This window comes from Drosophila arizonae, chromosome 5 (assembly GCF_054131065.1).
Source record: "Drosophila arizonae isolate 15081-1271.41 chromosome 5, UAZ_ARI_1.0, whole genome shotgun sequence".
Lineage (NCBI taxonomy): Eukaryota > Metazoa > Arthropoda > Insecta > Diptera > Drosophilidae > Drosophila > Drosophila arizonae.
Window position 1 is genome coordinate 838,506 of NC_142925.1, and position 18,105 is coordinate 856,610.

Genomic DNA, 18,105 nt, shown 5'->3' on the forward strand with positions numbered 1-18,105 from the left:
GGAGGCTGACACAGAAAAAGAGATCAAGAGTGTGAATGAGATAGCGCATGACTTGCTGCAGCTGCTGTCAAGTTGAGTTTGCCATATCTTAGCAATTGCAGCTATGTAAATTTATAGCAAGGCGACGCGACGCGATGAGATGCGATGCGATGCGCCGCGCTGCTATGCGAAGTTCAAGTTGCACGTTGCACGCGGCACGCTGCGCGTTGCAAGTTGTCTGCTGTCTGCTGTCTGTTGTCTGTTGCAATGCGGTTTTTGGCGCCTGTCGTCAGCCTTCACCTCTTTACGGCAGCAGCAGCAGCAGCAGCAGAAGCCACTTGACTTGCCAAACACTTGACAACACGTCGGTCAACAGCAGCAACAGCAACAACAACAACATTGACTGCAGCTGCAACAATTACGTTTATTAATTGAAATTAAAGAAGCCACATATGAAGCAGCCTCCACTGTAGCCAGCAGCAGCAGCAGCCTCTGAAGCTCTGGAGGTCACAGCCAGTTTTGGTTTGAAATATTTGTATAAGCACATATAACTATATAGCTGATCGTGCATATGCACACAAATATGCGAGGGCAGACTGAAGAGTTACTTCAGTTAGTTCGAGTTGGCAGACACAAGCAGAAAACAAAACAAAATTGAAATGCATTGTATAGAAACTCTTCAGGCTACCCTCGCATCTGCCCAGATATACATAAATATATCTATATACATCTATACGTCTGTCTATTATTTACATCTCTGCCATCAAGTCGTGCAATTTATTGTACATAGTTTCTTCTTCTCTCCATATATAAATCTTGATTACAGATGTCTAACTATAGGAGTCAAGATCAAAGACAATGCCAATTGAAAAATCTAATTAGGAATCAATTTTTTTCATTGAGCTGTGAATTCTAGTTATGGTCAATGGCACTTCTATGTAAGAATATCCATCGCAAATTCCTTGCTAATATACTCGCTTCTTAAGTTAGCAAACGAGTATCAGAAGCGTAAGCAAAATATGTTTGAAATTCCACTTTACGAGTTTTTTAGAGCTCAAAGGCCATGAGGCTCATGGCTCCCATTTGATTTCGCATTCAGCAAATCCTTTCGAAATCAAGGTTAATCCAATAATGCCACATATATAAACTTGACACTATATATATATTTATATAAGAGTACGTTTTTGCCCTTTCCCATTATCTGCGGTGCATGCTAAGCAGCAAACGGAGAGGGTTTATAGCAGCTGTACTGCACACTAAATATATGCGATATATGCGCATTTACGATATAACATTGATATATCGTATACCTAAGACATCTACAAGTCAAAAGGTATGGCAATCACATCCAATAGAATTGATTTGAAAGTTAATCCAATCTGATCCATCGTATTAGCTATATCGTATTGCATAACTGACCTGGGTCATATGTACGATATTCGCCATATATCGTATACGTAATAAATGTTTCCGATTACTTCTACTAGATCATAGATTCGTATTAAGTTGCAATTTCACCTCTACATTATATGAGATAATCATGCATTATATCGTATATATACGATATGTGTACTTCCCATTAAAGTGTCGATTGCATCAATTTAATCGAGGCTCGATATCAAATACTTGATTTGTATGCAATAGATTTGTCGAGCTTTTAGCTATGTGCCAGGGTCAATGCCTCATTTAGGCAAACTTTATATACAATATATTCAAATAAACAGCTATTAGCTTGATTGATTTATTAAATACACGTAGTTAATATATAAATATATATATATATAGTTACTAGTTAGATCGAAGGACGGTTTGCTGCGAACTGAGCCACAAAGCTGTGTAATTTGTTTTGGCAGCCAAGTCAACAATAATTAGCAGGCACACACACAGAGACACACATACCTATGCAAACAGAGAGACACCTGAATAGACCAACGTATGGGTAGCTATCTGTAGTAGCCCAGGTAACAGCCCCGTGTTCCGACATGCAAACGAGGCTGAACATTTTAATTAACACGGCTCACAAATAAATACGCAAATATTGCAAAATATTTTTCATGCGATGGAACGTTAACCTTGTCCATTGCATATCAAGCCCAAAAAAAAGAAAACCAAAAAATAAATTACAAAAAAATAAAACTTGCCCCTGCACTAGTCCACTCTAAACGCATCGATAAACAAGCTAGTCTCAATAACCAAAGCTCGAGTTTCCCAAAAATAAAAATAAAAAGCCAAGCCTCGGCCCAAGTCCAAGTCCGCTGCGAATCGATACGCCAAGATCCAGTTGCTATATATACATATAAGAACGGCGACACGAAGACCGTTATTACGCAATTTCCCAGCAATTTTCCAGCTTCAACTTGTATGCTCAGGCTGTGGCCATTGAATATGGCTGATCGAAGTATATTGGCATTATTTTGTCAGCTGAGATCCATAGAATATACACATATTCATTATTAGAATTGATTACGGGGGCGTGGGGCTGCAATAATATAAGTTTATTTCTGATAAAATATAAAAGAGTGGAAAGCTGCATGGCTCAGCCTGTATATCGATGTCTGTTTGTATAAGAGTAAGTAATAAGAGTAATAGTGAGAACCCTACGAGTATAAGATTATATACATAGTACAAATATTAGGATGAAAATAGGACAAACTGTATAATAGTAAAGCATTGCCCAGTATGTATGTAAATAAAGAGTATGAGATGAAGATTATGAGATCATATAACCCTAGATAATGCGGATATATATGGAATTAAAGAAAATAAATGTATAAGACCAACAGCCCAGCATACCTCGCCACTTTGTTCGACTGTATAAGAGTTGCTAGTATGTATAAGAGAACGAGGGTATACAAGTAATCAACTCTTCATTCTTTAACACACATGCAGCTTTGAGCAGTACTATTTCTCGACATTATTGCTCATCGCTAGCAGGTAGATAACTGCTGGTCTGGCATACCCAATTAAAGCACTCTTACCTGTTCAACTGCTGCTGCTGCTGCTGCTGTTGACCCACTGCCCAGAGTAAAAGACTCTAAATCGATTCCGAAATAACACAGCAGCTGCTGCTTGGCCTATGGGCAAATGGCCGCCTCATGAGACCCAATGAGAGAGGATGCAAATTCGAATTATGGGCCTAAATTTTAGTGCTTAGTGCACTTAGCCAGACAGCCAATTAACTAAGATACGGCTGAAGAGACGGTGCCAGATTAGACTAAAGGTGATTCATGAAAGTAATGAAGAATATTTTATATATAATTTATAGTATATATAGTATATAGATAGACTCCTTCTCTTTCGTTCGAATCATGGACTAGCACTAGCATATCTTTGTAGTTCATAGTTAAATTCGGGCTGCTGGTTATTTGACTCCTCTGTCAAGGCTCAGCCATAAGATCATATCATACAAACTATTCATAGCTCAGTTTTGTTGCCTTTACTAGATCTAGAATTTAGAAAACGAAATTTGTTTTCCTTCTAAAAGAAACTCTTAACAAACTCTTGAAAACAAAAAAATAATAATAATAATAAAAAAAGCAATTGCAACAGTTATTCAAGCTGAAATCCTGTTTAGAACGAGTTTCTTTTCATTCCGAATTGAATTTTGATGTTGAGTTTCAAATGTTGTTTGCCAAATACTGTTTGTCTCTCTCTCTCTCTCTCCCTCCCTCTGTATGTGTGTGTGTGTTTGTCAGACAGCACTTAAAAATGCGTTAAAATGCAAACAATTTATGCTCTCTGAGGTCTTATGGTCTAGTCAACGAGTGAGAATTCCAGACGCATTCAAATAAGTTGGAAGCTTTTATTGATTTGACGACAGCTGCGGCCTCTGTGCCCCATACAAAAATCCCATAAAAGAGGAGCGTGCCACAACGAGAGCGAAAAGAAAACTACTAACCCACATACACACACACACGCACACATACATACATGGTCGCACTCATGCCACTCGTGGCACAGTGGGTCGGTTGGCCATTTGGCCGGTTAAACCACTTTCATTGCGCCGAGAGTTTCCCTTTCAGCTGTGCTTTATTTTTATTTGAATACCCATTAAATGCTAGCAGCGAGGGTATAATCGTTTGTATGCAAATTTATGTAACAAGACAGGAAGGAGTCGACCTCCTTCGTCAGTTCCTCAATACATTGTTGAGCAAGTGAATCAAATTCGCTTCGTCTATATAAGAGTCTCATCGAGTGTTTTAAGAGTCCATACCGCACTGTCTATCTGTATGAGACTATAAAGGAAAATGAGTACACAAGTTGAGTAGAAGTGTAGGAGTACAAGAGAAGACTATAATACCTTCAGCATGAGTATAAGACTTATAGTAACTACAAAATTTAATCAAAGTTGCTCGTATTTACTAAGCAGAGCATCTCTTAGTCGTGCATACCCGATTGGAGTGATTTAATCTAGCTAATACTTGCATTTTTCCCAACTTTGTTCAATAATTTTGCTCACTTGTATTTTCGTCTTTCTCTCTCTTTCTCTCTCTTTCTATGTAGCAGCAATGCGACAACTTCAATGCCATTGACAGCATCGCTCGATGCTCGAGAAACAGCCGGGACATCTCTGAGCCGCTCGAGCGATATAAAGCCAAGTGTGGCAGCATCAGCGATACGGAGCAAGAAACGATCCACAGCATCCAATGCCAGCAGCACACAGACCACAGACTCCGGACTGGGCAACAGCACAGCGCCAGCACCAGCAACAGCCACAGCAGCAGCAGCAGCACCAGCCCCAACAGCAGCAACTGGCGCAGCAACTGCTCGGGCAACTGCCTCACATTATTCGACAGATAAAAGCGGCTCGTCTGGTTATTATAGCTCGCACGTATGCTCCACTTACTCGCTGGACGAGCATATCTATTGCGAACCGGTCATAGATATCCTAGAAGCGAGCGAGCCAGAGAAGAGCGGCAAGTCAATCGCAGCCAAGCAGCGGCCCCAGCTGCAGCTGCCGGGCAATGAGAAGGCGATTAGTCAGCATTTGGCTATGCAAGATGCGGCAGCTGAGCAGGTGCTGGCCACGACACCTGAGCTGGCTCACAATGGACAGCAGCAGCAGCAACAACAGCAGCAGCAGCAGCAGCAACAGTTGCCGCTCTACAGCGACAAGCTGCGAATTCTGGAGACGAGCATTGAGAACTTGGATAGACACTTGAAGAGCTTTCCCGCTCTGTCCTACATGCAGCAGGACAAAACGGCAGCAGCAGCAACAGTTGCCCCCACCCTGGATATTGGGGAGAAGCTGCGCGTCTACAATCAGCTGCCCACGATTAGGGAGGGCTATGCGACACAGAAACACCAGCAGCATCAGCACCAGGAGCAGGATCAAGTGGACGATTCCCTGATGGACATCGATTTAGATGCATTTCTGCTGCAGCCCAAGCAGCAGCAACATCCCAGACAGCAGCAACAGTCGCTGTCAGGCATTGACAATCCAAGTTTTCAGCATGACTTGCAACAGCAGCAGCAGCAGCAACAGCATCCCAGACAGCAGCAACAATTGCTGTCAGGCATCGATAATCCAGGCTTTCTCAATGATTCGCAGCAGCAGGAAAAGCAGCCACAACGATTGCAGTTAAGCCAACAGCAATTGCTGTCAGGTCTTGACAACCTCAACGATTTGCAGCTCGAAGAAAATAATTACAAATGTGCCAAATATATAAATTCCTGTCCGGAGAATGCCTATCGAGTGGAGCACTCGAACTCGACGAACTCATCGTCGGCCTATGCCAAGCGCTACGAGGATCAGCTGCACTTCCAGAGCACCCGGGAGCTGCTCGAGGATGTGCGGGACAAGATACGCCACCTGACGCCGACACCCACCACGCACATACCTCAGGAGCTGGAGGGCATGATAGAGACGCTGAAGAACGAGCTCGAGTCCTATTTGCAGCGCATGAACCAGCACAGCGAACTGGAGCTGCGCCAGCTGTGCAGCGGCTTGGGGCGGCAGCAGCATGTGGTGCGGCTACAGAATGCACTCGAGCGGAGGCGCAGCTATGCCGGAGACTCACAGCTGAATCCCTACGAATCGGTGAGAGACGGTGTCCTCATCTCGGCGAGGGAACAGATTATGACCATTCGCTGTGCCAGTGATCCGAACTTCAAAATGAAACGCAAGTCCATCACTGAGATCTTTCCGCTGGCTGAGTGCTATGTCGAGTCGACGGCCACGCCCACACCCACACCTACGCCCACGCCGACAACGACGCCCACTTTGACGCCGTCGCCCACCCCCGTGGAGCTAAAGACGACAACAACCACGACAATGATCACCCAGATGCAACGTAACCTCACCTTCCATGCGAATCAGTCGAGGTCGCGGCTGGGCAACAGCATGGACAAGCTGGACGACAGCACTGCGGAGTGGCACCGCAAGAAGCCGAGCATCTGGGAGATGTACTACGGCACGAATCGCATGCACCAATCGCTGTTGGGCAAGCAGCGGCATAGCGCAGTCGGCGGCGGGGGCGGAGCAGGAGGCAGCGCTGAGCTGGTCATCAGCAGTGCACATCCAACATTGTCCTACGTAAGTAATGCACAGCTGATCAAACTGATCATGAATATTCCATTAAAAGAAATGTATGCTATAAGGGAAAGTGTTTAGTCTTATCCTCTTCGCCATGCTCCCTTTCATCCCTTCTCTTATATGTATATAATTCTGATCATAGTTTAAAGGTATCTTCAAGTCGGATACTCCTCGCGAATGAACTCTTATTACTCATTTGTCCCTGGCTTGTTGCCTTAAGACTTGTGGCAAATGCAACCACTTGATGCAACTGCCCAGATATCCATGCGACTCCATATATTTCTATATATATTCAATTATACACGATATCGCATCTGAATCTGAACAGTAGCCTCCTACATGCGGCACACGCACATCATTAATCATTAATCATGATGCCAGTGCACGAGCCAAATCGAACGTTGGCCATGACAGCGATAATATCGCCTGTATCGCATAATAAACGTCAATGAATTCAACAGCAATAATAATAATAGTAATAATAATGATCATAATAATGACGTCAATGCCGTCGACGTCCGGTGTTGGCATCCGCTGCTGCTACTGTTGCGGCTTCTGCAGCACCAGCAGCTGTTGCATCTACTCATTGGCGGTCACATTGCGGCCAAGGATGAAATTAATAAAAGTTTGCACGAACAGTTTGTAGCCAACGGCTTTAACTTGGCCAATCGATGCACTTTTAGCCAATTTAATGAGCGATGCACTCGCAACAGCCAACAGCCAACAGCCAAAGGCCAACACCAACAACAATTCCCGCCCTCAGCCAAAACTGTCTAACGCCAACATTAAATTGCCAGAAATACGCTACAAAAACAAGTCAAAAGCTCTAGGCGAGACTGCTCGACTAAGAGTTACCATGTATGATGTTTCACTGTATAGAACATATAAGAATTATAAATATTAATATAAATAGAACATATAAGAATATACATAGGCTATACATGAGCATACATAAATATTCTTGAGCAGCGATAAATCGATGTAGCTATGCGTGATTGCTCGCGGTGCTGTCTGTATATCAGTCTCTGTCTCACTATGTCTGTCTCACAATCTGGCACTCCGTCTGTCTCTCTGTCTCTCTGCCCAAGACAAGCAAGGAACGAATAGGAACTACAGAAGGTCATTGAAGTTCTCTCTATGTATGCAGCAGCATTGATTTGGTATGCCTATTTGAGTAATACGAAGCTAGAATGCTCGTAGAAAGCAGAGAGTGCAGAGAGTGCTCCCATTGGTCGGTTACAGTTCGACTGCAACGATCCCTACCTGGCGTCGGGCTCAATATTTGAGCGCGTCATAGGCTTTGAGTGAAAGTCGCCCTATATAAAGGGCTGCAGCTACAGCATTTCTTCAGTCTTCCAGGCCTGGTGGGGTCAGTCAGTCGTTCAGTGCAGTGCAGTAAAGTGAAGTGAATTGAATTCTGTGACCGTACAGCTACAGACTTAAGAGAAAAACTTAGAAGAAAATCTTAGTGGAAATTCTTAGATAAATATATTAATAATCGGAGCTCAAGGTAAAATTTGTTATATATCTATATATATTAGAAAGAGCAGCAGCAGGAATGGAAGAGCGGTACGCATTGTCGAGTCTATCTAGCCGTGTCTTTATGATGGATTACTCTGCCTCTAAATCTATTGATTTCATAGTTGTCTCTTTGTCAAATCGCCAATCGAGCGTAGCAAGCTTATAATGACTATATAATCTCAAACATATTCAAAATCTAAAATCCCTAGGCACGCGATATACCCCGTTTTGAGATTGCTGAGCGAGTATTACTATAATAATGAACAGTTAACAATTTAAGCTTTTTGGCACACTTGACCTCCTCGATTTGGGTTTACAGTCTTTTTTCACATTAAGTGGCAATTAGCCAAAAGACATTAATCATACGCAATGTTGGCCAAACTAAAAAATAGCTGACGCCCAGCCGTGCACAATAGAGGCAATGCAAAGTCAATTGCAACTGGCCATCGGCTAGAGTTACAAGTGTGACCCATATGAAGTAATATGCAGCGGGGATACACTGTAAACAATTTGAGAGTAGTTAGGAGCAGAGATGGAATAGGCTTATGAATGGATATGTGTGGATATAATATTAAGTAATTAAGTAATGATTAAGTAATGTGTTAAAATAAGCAATGTATTAAAGCTGTGCATACTCTGTGAACAAGTCTTGACTACATTTTATTGTAATTAAGTAAAAATGCATAGAGGAGTTCTGGAATATCTATATTTATCTGCCAAAAATTCACCTGATACTCTAGATGAATTTCTATATTAAGGGTCTAGCCTAACTATCACTAATACATGTAATTTCTATTCTTACACTGACAAAAATGGGTGTTTAATAATCAATTGACTTCCAGAAAAAATACTTCCTTAAAAGTAGACTATGTATGAGTTGTCCCGTTTGTTGATTTCCGCTTGGAAACTTCCACTCGATCTGCACTGTTGCCTCCATATGTTGCGTCTCTCTCTGTGTACCTATCTCTCTCTCTCGCTCTCACTCTGTATTTCCCTCTCTGCGTCGCTTACGTCAATATTTGATGAGTGCTTCGCACATAGAACTGATTCTTTATACAAATATTGCAATCGAGGCCCATTTGGCAGCTAAAAATCAGTTTTTGGCCTTTGCCTTACTTTGTGGCGATTATTATGCAATATCCGCTGTACTAATGAAGCGAATTTTTGGTTTGGGGGGCCTTGTTTGGACGGTCTCTCTGGGCCAATGCATGGAGAATCTCAATGAGTTTTCACTTTCAATGCCAATGCAAAATAATATTAATAATAATAATTATTATTATTATTATTATTGTTTTTCGTTGACTCAGCTTGGCAACAGAAATTGGTAAGCGCACGACTGTGGTTTATTCACCTTAAATGACAGCCGTATATATACATATATATACCTCTGTGGGTATCTCTACCTATTTACTAGTCGATGTGCACGTTCACGAAGCGGGATTTGAACTTGAGGTTTTTTGTGGTGCTGCTGCAGCTGTAACTGGGCTTTAATGCATGTCAAACAGTTAGTGCAAAAGGCAAAGTCAACAATATAACAACGGATTTACATGGCTAAGAGATACCCTGCAGAAGCTATTATCTTCGCTTTTTGACTCTTTATGGGTGATTCTTGTTATACTTTTGAATGATGAACGATGAGCAATGAATGATGAAGAGAAGGGGAGAGGCTAATGATAATATTGAATGATAAATGATAATATTGACTCATGAATAATTGATGACAAATAATCTATGATGGATAACATATTATATATGCTAAGCAATGAATGAGGAATAGCAATATGAACTGTAGGCTTTATTTCGCATAGCTAATATAATCACAGTACTCCACTCTAAGCACAGTTGCTATGGCAACGCATGAAGAAACGGTACTGGTTAACCTTAAAATTCCGTTAAGAAAAAAAGGCCTGCAGCATCTCGACGAACAGGTAGCTCTGCTACCAGCTTATCTGGCTGACCAACTGACCGCCATTGATTTCGGAGCCCAGATAAAGTAACTACAGCAGCAGCAACGGCCACAACAACAACAGCAACATGCAACAAGTGGCAACTAAAATAAGAAACCGGTGCAGCAAGCCGCATTTTTGCGTTGCCCTACAAAACGAATGACCTTTAAGGACGTTTCCACCACAGACAAGAAGGATGCTGAGCAAACAAACGGACAAACAGACAGGCTGACTATAATAAGTAGTTAAGGCTATCTTCAGCTGCCCCCCGACCCACGCCCCCTCTGCCAGACAACTCTGCTTGGCTACCCTCGCTGGCTGAAAACTCGTCGCACCGCTTGGCCGGCAAATAACTCGTTTGCTGTGTCATGAATGCCAAAATGAAAATGAAAACGAAAACGAAAACGCAAACAGAAATCGAAACAGCTAAAGCAAAAGCAACAGCGAAGACAAAGTTGCTGTTAGCTGCAGTTTTTTTTGTTTACTACTCTTTAACAGTCGCTGCCACAAAGTGTTGCAATAGTCGCTGCCGCTGCTGCTGCCGCTGCCTCTGCCGCTACAGCGTGCCCAATGAGAGCCACCCATCAAAAGCAGACACCGAAATCGAGCTGCCAAAAAAAAAAAAAAAAAAAGAAATATAAATGAAAAACAAACTTGGCTCGTTCTGTCCAATTTCCATTTGGCCAAGAGCAAGCGGCACAAATGGACAAATGGGGAATTGTCGCCCATTCATTCTCTTTGATAGTCCACCTCGCGCCGAGGCGAGACTTGCTCGACTCGCTCGACTAGCTTCAGCTAACTGCCAGCCCAACTTGCCTCAAATATTGATTGATTGAGCCTAGCTGCAAATAGATAAGCAAATGCATCTCGGCATCTGCTCGCGTTGATAGCACCTGGCTAGTGAGATTCGCGATCCATCATCTGAGCGAGAGCTGTTCGGCAAGTTAAGCATACTTCGTTGATTGCAAACATATATACAATATATATATATTCAAATTTCAAGCAAGATTCTCCTTTACCGTTTTCTCTCTTGCTATTTATATTTCTATCTCTCTCTCTTATTTACCCTTCATATGTCACTTGACCTTTTCTCACTCTCTTTATGGAGGTCTCTTAATTATCAACTCCTATCTCTCGGTCCATCTCTTTCCCTCTCTACCACTCTCTCCCCCTCTCTCTCTTTATCAATTTCTCTTATTAATTGCTGCTAAAACTACTCGAAATGATAATTAGCCCCTCTAGGCTACCCCCAAAATTGAAGGCATCGCTCTGGTAGCTCCAAGCTCTGTCAGTTATATAAGCCTAATCTATTCAGCCCCTGCAACTCATTGAATAGCGCGGAAGCTGCATTAACAAAGCCACAATTATTAGTCATACGTCACGTGCAACAACAATGAGGCCAGAAAACCAAATCTTTCAGCTCAATTAGCTGACCAGGGGCGCCTATTTGTAATGTGCCACGCCCACATCAATCCTTTGCTCATTGGCACTCGGACGGCTGCGTGCATTGCTCGTTGATTGACTCGCTGACACACTGACAAGATTTGAGATTGGCTCCGTTCGAGAGATGACAGGTGCACTAGGTGTAACACATCCCCTGTTGCCTCCTGCCCCCTCCTTTATCGAGCTCCTTTTCAATTGCTTATTTTATGCAGCTTTTCCGGCGCTTTTCTTGTTTGCGGCTTTTCGCGTGTGCAGCCACATTTCGTTGTTGCATTCAGTTAGTTAACGTTGAATGCGTTTTCAATGCTGCCACACAGTGTAAGAAGGAGTGCCTGACTAGGAAATACCCTGACTTCACACTTGATTGGCAATTAGATTGGGTTCTAGATATAGAAATTTGATTTGATACAATTTTGTGTATTTATGAATTTTAATTATTTAAATGATGATGGATGGGCTATGGAGAAAGATAGACCAACAACCGAGGTAGGTAGGTATAGATCGAGTCGATATACATAAATACCTTGCTGGTTCCCTCATACTGATTACACAAACCAATATACCCTCCTTAAGCAGTTCCAATAGATCCTACTGAATATGCCCTATAAAAAAGGTGTAAGAGCAGGTGTTGCACAATTGCATAATCACTTCATATACACAAATATATTCAAATATATACATAAATATCTTGAGTCTGTCAAACTCTCAGACTTCGTTTCAATTAACATAAAAACGTTAATTTTGTATCTGCACAAAACTAATTATTGCAAATTATTGTAGATTATTGCATTATCTTGAGCTAAAAGTTAAGAGAAGCCTGAATTCGATGTGCGAACAGTTAGTTCATATCCAAGCTCAGACCAACGCGGTTTACTTAACTAACAAGTTGATTAACATAATGGGTAATATTAACTTAGTAGAGACGGATAACGAAATTGTAAGAAACATCACATAAAATTAAATACAAATCATAAAAGACTAGAAAGTGTTAACAAAAGTAAGAAGAAATATTTACTTTACTTTCCATTTATCTAGAATCTGAAAACGTGATTTAAGTAGAGATACAATATATGTATATATGTATATATATAAGTCTGTATACAAAAAAGCGTGAAACTTCAATATTTATGTTCGTGTGTGTGGACTCTTTACTGATAAAGTATTACTATTTGTACAAAGCTAAACTCGATCAAAAAATATACGACTATTATGATATGGTTATTAGCATCCCATTTGTCAAATACTTAATTCGTATCAGTCGCTTGGCCGAATATAATTCACAATTAGTTACAGCTTAGCAAGCGTAGCAAAGCGAAGAGATTTTAACTGTTGTCTATAGTAAAATCTGCTAATGATAGAATCAAAAGAATTTCTCAATGAGGTAATCTGCATTCATCTTATCAATTGTCAAAGCCATTGACCTATGTGGAAATATTAAGAAATGTAGGAAGGCTATTATTATGCACTCTCTTATTCGTTTGCCATATTGCAACGGTTTTACTTGGTTTCTTATATATTATATTTTGGGTACTTACACTGAGTACGTGCCGAAATTTGTTTTCTCTCTTCAAGCGGTGTTTTAAACTTGGCCAACTTGCAGGCCAAAAAAATTTCATATATATTTGTATGTTATTTATATAGTTGCTTTCAATGTCAGAGAAAAACGTGTATTGCACATTAAAGTAGTAACCAGTTAAATTCATATATCCATATGGATTTTCATTTCAGCTGTTTGTGTCTATTGCAAAAGATTTGCAAGTCAAAAATAAATAAATAAGTCAAAACGGGGCAGACAGCAGCTGCGCCAATTTGAGCCAAGGCTAGATATTGGGGAATTTACAGCTTCAGTTCACAATATATACATATGCCTATCTAAACACCATCTGCATATCTCGTATATGTATGATAAACGAATCAACATTAACAATAACTCTCATCCAATATTCATAATTTTTTGCGCTGGCATCATTTGCAAATTAGCTAAATCACATTTCAGGGCGAGGCCTACCCACAGCTCGAGCTCGCCGAAATTCCCAAAGAAACTGTGAATGGAGGTGTAATTGTAATTTTAATCATTTTTTAGTACAAATTCTTCCTGTCTCACTCTTACGCTCGCTCGCTCTCTCACTCTCTCACTCTCATGTTACCACAATATTATGAGGCCTCTGAATCTGTCAGTAAATATATGTATTTTCTTTCTCTCTCTGTTTATGTCGGTCTCACAAAAGCTAACCTATCCTTCTAAGCTCTTCCCTCCTCTCTCTCTCTCTCTCTCTCTCTCTATATCTTTTTTTTTGTCTCTGTCTCATTGAACAAAGCGTTCAGGAAGTATGGCAGCTCAGGCTATTTCTCGCTAACTGAATATTTATTCGCTTAACAGCACAAACTGTATCTTTCTCGTTCTATCTCCCTGGATTAACAGCTAAGGATGTGTCTTTAACATTTCACATAACAGTGTATTTCTTATTACTACATTCCATTTACCTATTCTGTTTTTTTTTTCTACCACACGTTTTAAAGGCCTAATTAAATTAGGTTATTTGAAGTAGCTTTAAATCAATTAACACAATCCAACGGCTTTACATATTTTAGGCGCTGCATTCAAATATTTATTTCCAGCTACACTGCAAACACATATACAAATACACACACATACATCTGCACTTGGTTTGCTTCACTTTGCTTTGCTATACGCGGCCAATAAAACCGTTATAAGCGAACACACAGAGGCACACGCACACATGCGTAACGTTAATGCGGTAATTTTCTCGTCAATGTCGACACTTCGATTACGTCGTCTTCTCAAAGTACTTTGACTGATAAACAGCAATAACAACAGCAATAACATAAGCAAACGCAAAAAATCAACAGCTCTAAACGAAGCGTAGCTAAAAGCTGGGATGCGCGCTAAGAAAAGAAGCCGGAAGGCAAAAAAATAAAATAAAACGGAGATACCGCAAAGTTGTTGCCATTTTAATTTCTCATTTTCATATCTCACATTAAATGTTATGTATATTCGTATACATATACATATTTACATATATTAATTTGTTTGTATGTTTGTGCAAATGCAGCGGGCATTGATAGCGAACGTAATAATCGGGCACGAAACGCGAGATTTTGATCTTCGAAAAAACGAACCGAAGACAATGTGCGCAATGGCAACAACAACGACACACACAAAAAAAAGTAAATAAATAAAAAAAAGGTATCTCACACACAATGAAGTGCAAAAATGCGAATTGAACAACACTTACACACACGCCTACAAATATGTATGTATGTGTATCTCTCTGTGTTTGTGTGTGAGCACTCAAACGAAAATTGAATGCCCTTTTAATGACTATATTGCATATGCGCAAAACTTTCACTTGCCAATATTATTGAAATTGGATATCTGAGGAATTTTGTCGATCATAATTGAGCTATTATAGAATCTTGTCGCTTTCAATTTAACGTCCGGTTGCAAAAAGTGTTTGTTCATTATTAAACTGTTCCCGCCTAAGTATATAGTATTTTTATTTAGTATTTAGTTGTCAAAGTGTGTATAATTTAAAGAGGTTGCATCAATTACTTAACATTTTGCATGAGAATCAAGAAACCTGTTACATTAACAATATTGTACCATATACACACATACATACATACATACATACGATTTTCAAGGTTGTGTCGCTAAAAAATTGTAAAACCGGCAACAAGAAAAAACTTGAAGATGCGCAAAATACAACAACAGCGACAGCGTCCGCTTAGTGGGTCAAATTTGTATGCGTTGCGCCCTTTTTCAGTGTCTGTATTGTGCCACGCCTTGAAGCTATTGCAAAAATGTACGTGTTTATAAAATGTGCAATACTTTTGCTATGATTTATGTTAAACAATTTGTAGCCGCGCTCAAATGCTTAACAAACATAAATCAAGCAGAGTAGGAGCAAGAGGGCCTTAGCCTAAAATCTACATAAAAAAAAAATATTTAATTCAGATCAACGACGGCATCAATGTCAAACCAATCGTCAGCCAGCGAGCGACTCAGTTAGCCAGCTAACCAGCTAACCAAGCAGCGGTCACCTTCTTCATCTTCGTAATCGTTGCTGTTGACTGACCCTACCTAACAAAACGCACACTCATACATTTTTTGACTCGTGCATAATCGATTTACATAAAAGAGTTAGGTTTTCAACGCCAAATGTTAATTAGCTAATTAAGCTTATATAAGAGCTGTAATGGATATTTTAGGTTTACTAGGTACTCGAGATGTTTAAGTGACGTCACTTGTAGAGGCTTACATGATCGCACTAACAAGACCTTTGTATACAGAAATTACCTTGTTAGTGAGAGTGAGAGTGGGAGTGAGGTCAATAACTTACTGTTCTTCTGTCAGTGACGTCACGGTTCGTTTGGGTTTACATATCATGTTAACAGTAGAGCCTATTCACGTTAAGTTTGCTATGTATGTATGTTATAGACTGCTGTCGCCAATTGTGCAACCTATTTATATTAAATAAGTAATGCAGAAAGAGGGTCAATAATTTATTCTTGTGCTTCTTAGTGACGTCACACGTACACGGCACAGCACTAATGTTAACAGCGTAGACTATCTAAGTGATCTAAGATTAACAAACTAGTTGTCAAATACATTGATCTTTATTGATATATATTTATTTTTATTGCAGCCATCATCTCGACCCGAATCAGACTTTACGCTCGACTTGCCGCGCGCCGAGCAACTGCGCTTGAAAATGGAAAAGGAGAAGAAATTCCGCCAAAGATGTCGCCTGATAACAACATTTCTAAGTCTCGTATTTTTTCTGTTAACCGTTATGGTTGTCAGTTTGGTATTAACGCGCGGCAAACGCATGTTTGGCAGCATGATATAGTCTGTCGGCCCAAACCTAACTGAACATTAGCATAAACGTATATATCTAAATAAACTACAAAAATATTGAAGTGCCGTAGTAATCGATAGATTTGCATTAAGCAGCTACACAAAACAAAATCGATAACAACTAATTTTTAGTATTTAGCTCTAGTTTACTCCTCACTATAATACACTACTATTAATTTTGGGGGGGTAACATGCAGTCGCAGTATTTGTTAATAAATTATTTTTGTGATCTTAGGCGTTAAGTGATTTTTTGTAAAAGTGCAGAAGGAACTTTATAAAATCGTCCATTATATATACATATATGTATGCTTATTGTATTAGATTTAAGTCTGAGCTAAACAAGTGTAAATTTGTGTATCAATAAATAAAGCAATATTAATGGAAAAGACTTATTTAATATTTTTCTAATACACACATTTATTTTTTAACGATTTTGTTTTGTAGCTGTATATATAGATACAGATTTGTATATACTTCTTGCATATATGTATGTAGAATATTTTGTTTTTCGTTTATCGAACTCCTTATATAAATAACTTTTGGTATCACAAATTTTTTTTTGTTTTTTGAGAAAAATGCGACGAGAAAATCTTAAGGCAAACTTTAACTGGTAGGCATCTTGTTAGTAACTACGATACACTAAAAAAAAACATGTTACAATTACAATTATAATAGATACTGCATGAGCAACTGAGAAGGCAAGTTGTATTTTCCTGTTTTTAATGAGAATCATAATATGATGGCTTTCATAATATGCGTATGCTCTGCCTATTAACTTCGAATAGTGTTTGATCCTCCTCCTCGTCGCTATTTACATCTTCGATAGCCATTGGGAGCGGCGTTAACTCCTGATTGGCTCGATCGCCTTGCACGCCGTATTTGCGCTCAGCACGAGATAAGCGTAGACTAGAAATGGAAAGATAACATTATCAATAAGAGTTTACATGAGGTTAAAGCGTAGCTTTTACATAAATCGAACTAATAAACTGATAACATATTACAATATTATTATACATTATATCTATTAACGGTAAACACAGATAAACTGTCATACTAGGGATGATAATTGAAAATGACTTTTAGAGCTGTTAACTGAAGCTCGAAAAGTATCGTATGCGTTGCCAGCTTTACAGTACCTGCCAGCTGACTGGGAGCCTCTTAATACATACCGATAAATGCGTACGATCAGCAGCAATAGGGCAGAGCTTGTTATGCCCACTAGAATATAGAAGACAGCGACGTATGTATCGGGAAAATCATTGTTTGAACGTTCAATGTGCACCTCCTCTTCGGGCAATTTGCCTGGAACGACAACTGTTCCTAGCTTCTGGGGATTTTCACTGATGACGACAACTTTATCTGTAGAGGATTCCGCAGTTGCGTGTGACACGCCCAATTCATGTGTCGCTGGCAATATGGAGACTGGTGCCTGATCCTTTTTAACGGTCCTTAGCAATCTAGTATTGGTATTAGTGTTACTTGATATTATTGCTGTTGTTGTTGGCGCTGCTTTGAGAGCTTCGGGCGCCGCATCACTTTGGAGAAGCAACAACGTCAACAAGAAAGCCGCAGGCCATAGCTGCCAACATTGCACTGTGTACTCCATCTATTAGTATTTTTAATTTAATTTGCGTTGGGCAAGGATTAAAAACAAGCTCGCAAATATTTCTGACGTATACAAAATGTTGATCTGTTTTTATTTGATTTGCTTATTTATTTACACTGACTAGGGCTCCAAAAATTCGTATTAAAATATCGATAGGACTGGGGCTGCAAGATTGTCTATCGATTCACTTTCG

General features: G+C 40.0%; 3 protein-coding genes across 8 annotated transcripts in view; 1 reads left to right on the top strand and 2 right to left on the bottom strand.

The window, feature by feature from the left end:
• The window catches only part of Dgk (diacyl glycerol kinase 1), an 86,899-nt gene extending 73,610 nt beyond the window's left edge, over positions 1-13,289 (bottom strand). The window contains exon 1 of one of the 2 annotated variants that reach the window (XM_018010323.2): positions 12,960-13,289. In XM_018010323.2, the coding sequence (XP_017865812.2) occupies positions 12,960-13,127 (168 nt within the window). In that variant the 5' untranslated portion in view covers positions 13,128-13,289. The remainder of the gene's footprint in view (positions 1-12,959) is intronic. The other variant, XM_089469424.1, reaches the window with a different exon arrangement.
• LOC108615666 (uncharacterized) overlaps positions 1-16,692 on the top strand; it is a 34,803-nt gene extending 18,111 nt beyond the window's left edge. For 4 of the 5 annotated variants that reach the window (XM_089469427.1, XM_089469426.1, XM_018010325.2 and 1 more), the window contains 2 exons: positions 4,483-6,514; positions 16,095-16,692. In XM_089469427.1, the coding sequence (XP_089325553.1) occupies positions 4,483-6,514; positions 16,095-16,298 (2,236 nt within the window). In that variant the 3' untranslated portion in view covers positions 16,299-16,692. The remainder of the gene's footprint in view (positions 1-4,482; positions 6,515-16,094) is intronic. The other variant, XM_018010326.2, reaches the window with a different exon arrangement.
• A 301-nt stretch (positions 16,693-16,993) lies between these two features.
• LOC108616915 (uncharacterized) lies at positions 16,994-18,064 on the bottom strand. The gene is made up of 2 exons (XM_018012436.2): positions 17,476-18,064; positions 16,994-17,212 (listed from the first exon to the last, which is right to left on the bottom strand). The coding sequence occupies exons 1-2, from the start codon at positions 17,910-17,912 to the stop codon at positions 17,053-17,055; spliced, it is 597 nt and encodes a 198-aa protein (XP_017867925.1). The 5' UTR covers positions 17,913-18,064; the 3' UTR covers positions 16,994-17,052.
• Positions 18,065-18,105: the final 41 nt, after the last annotated feature.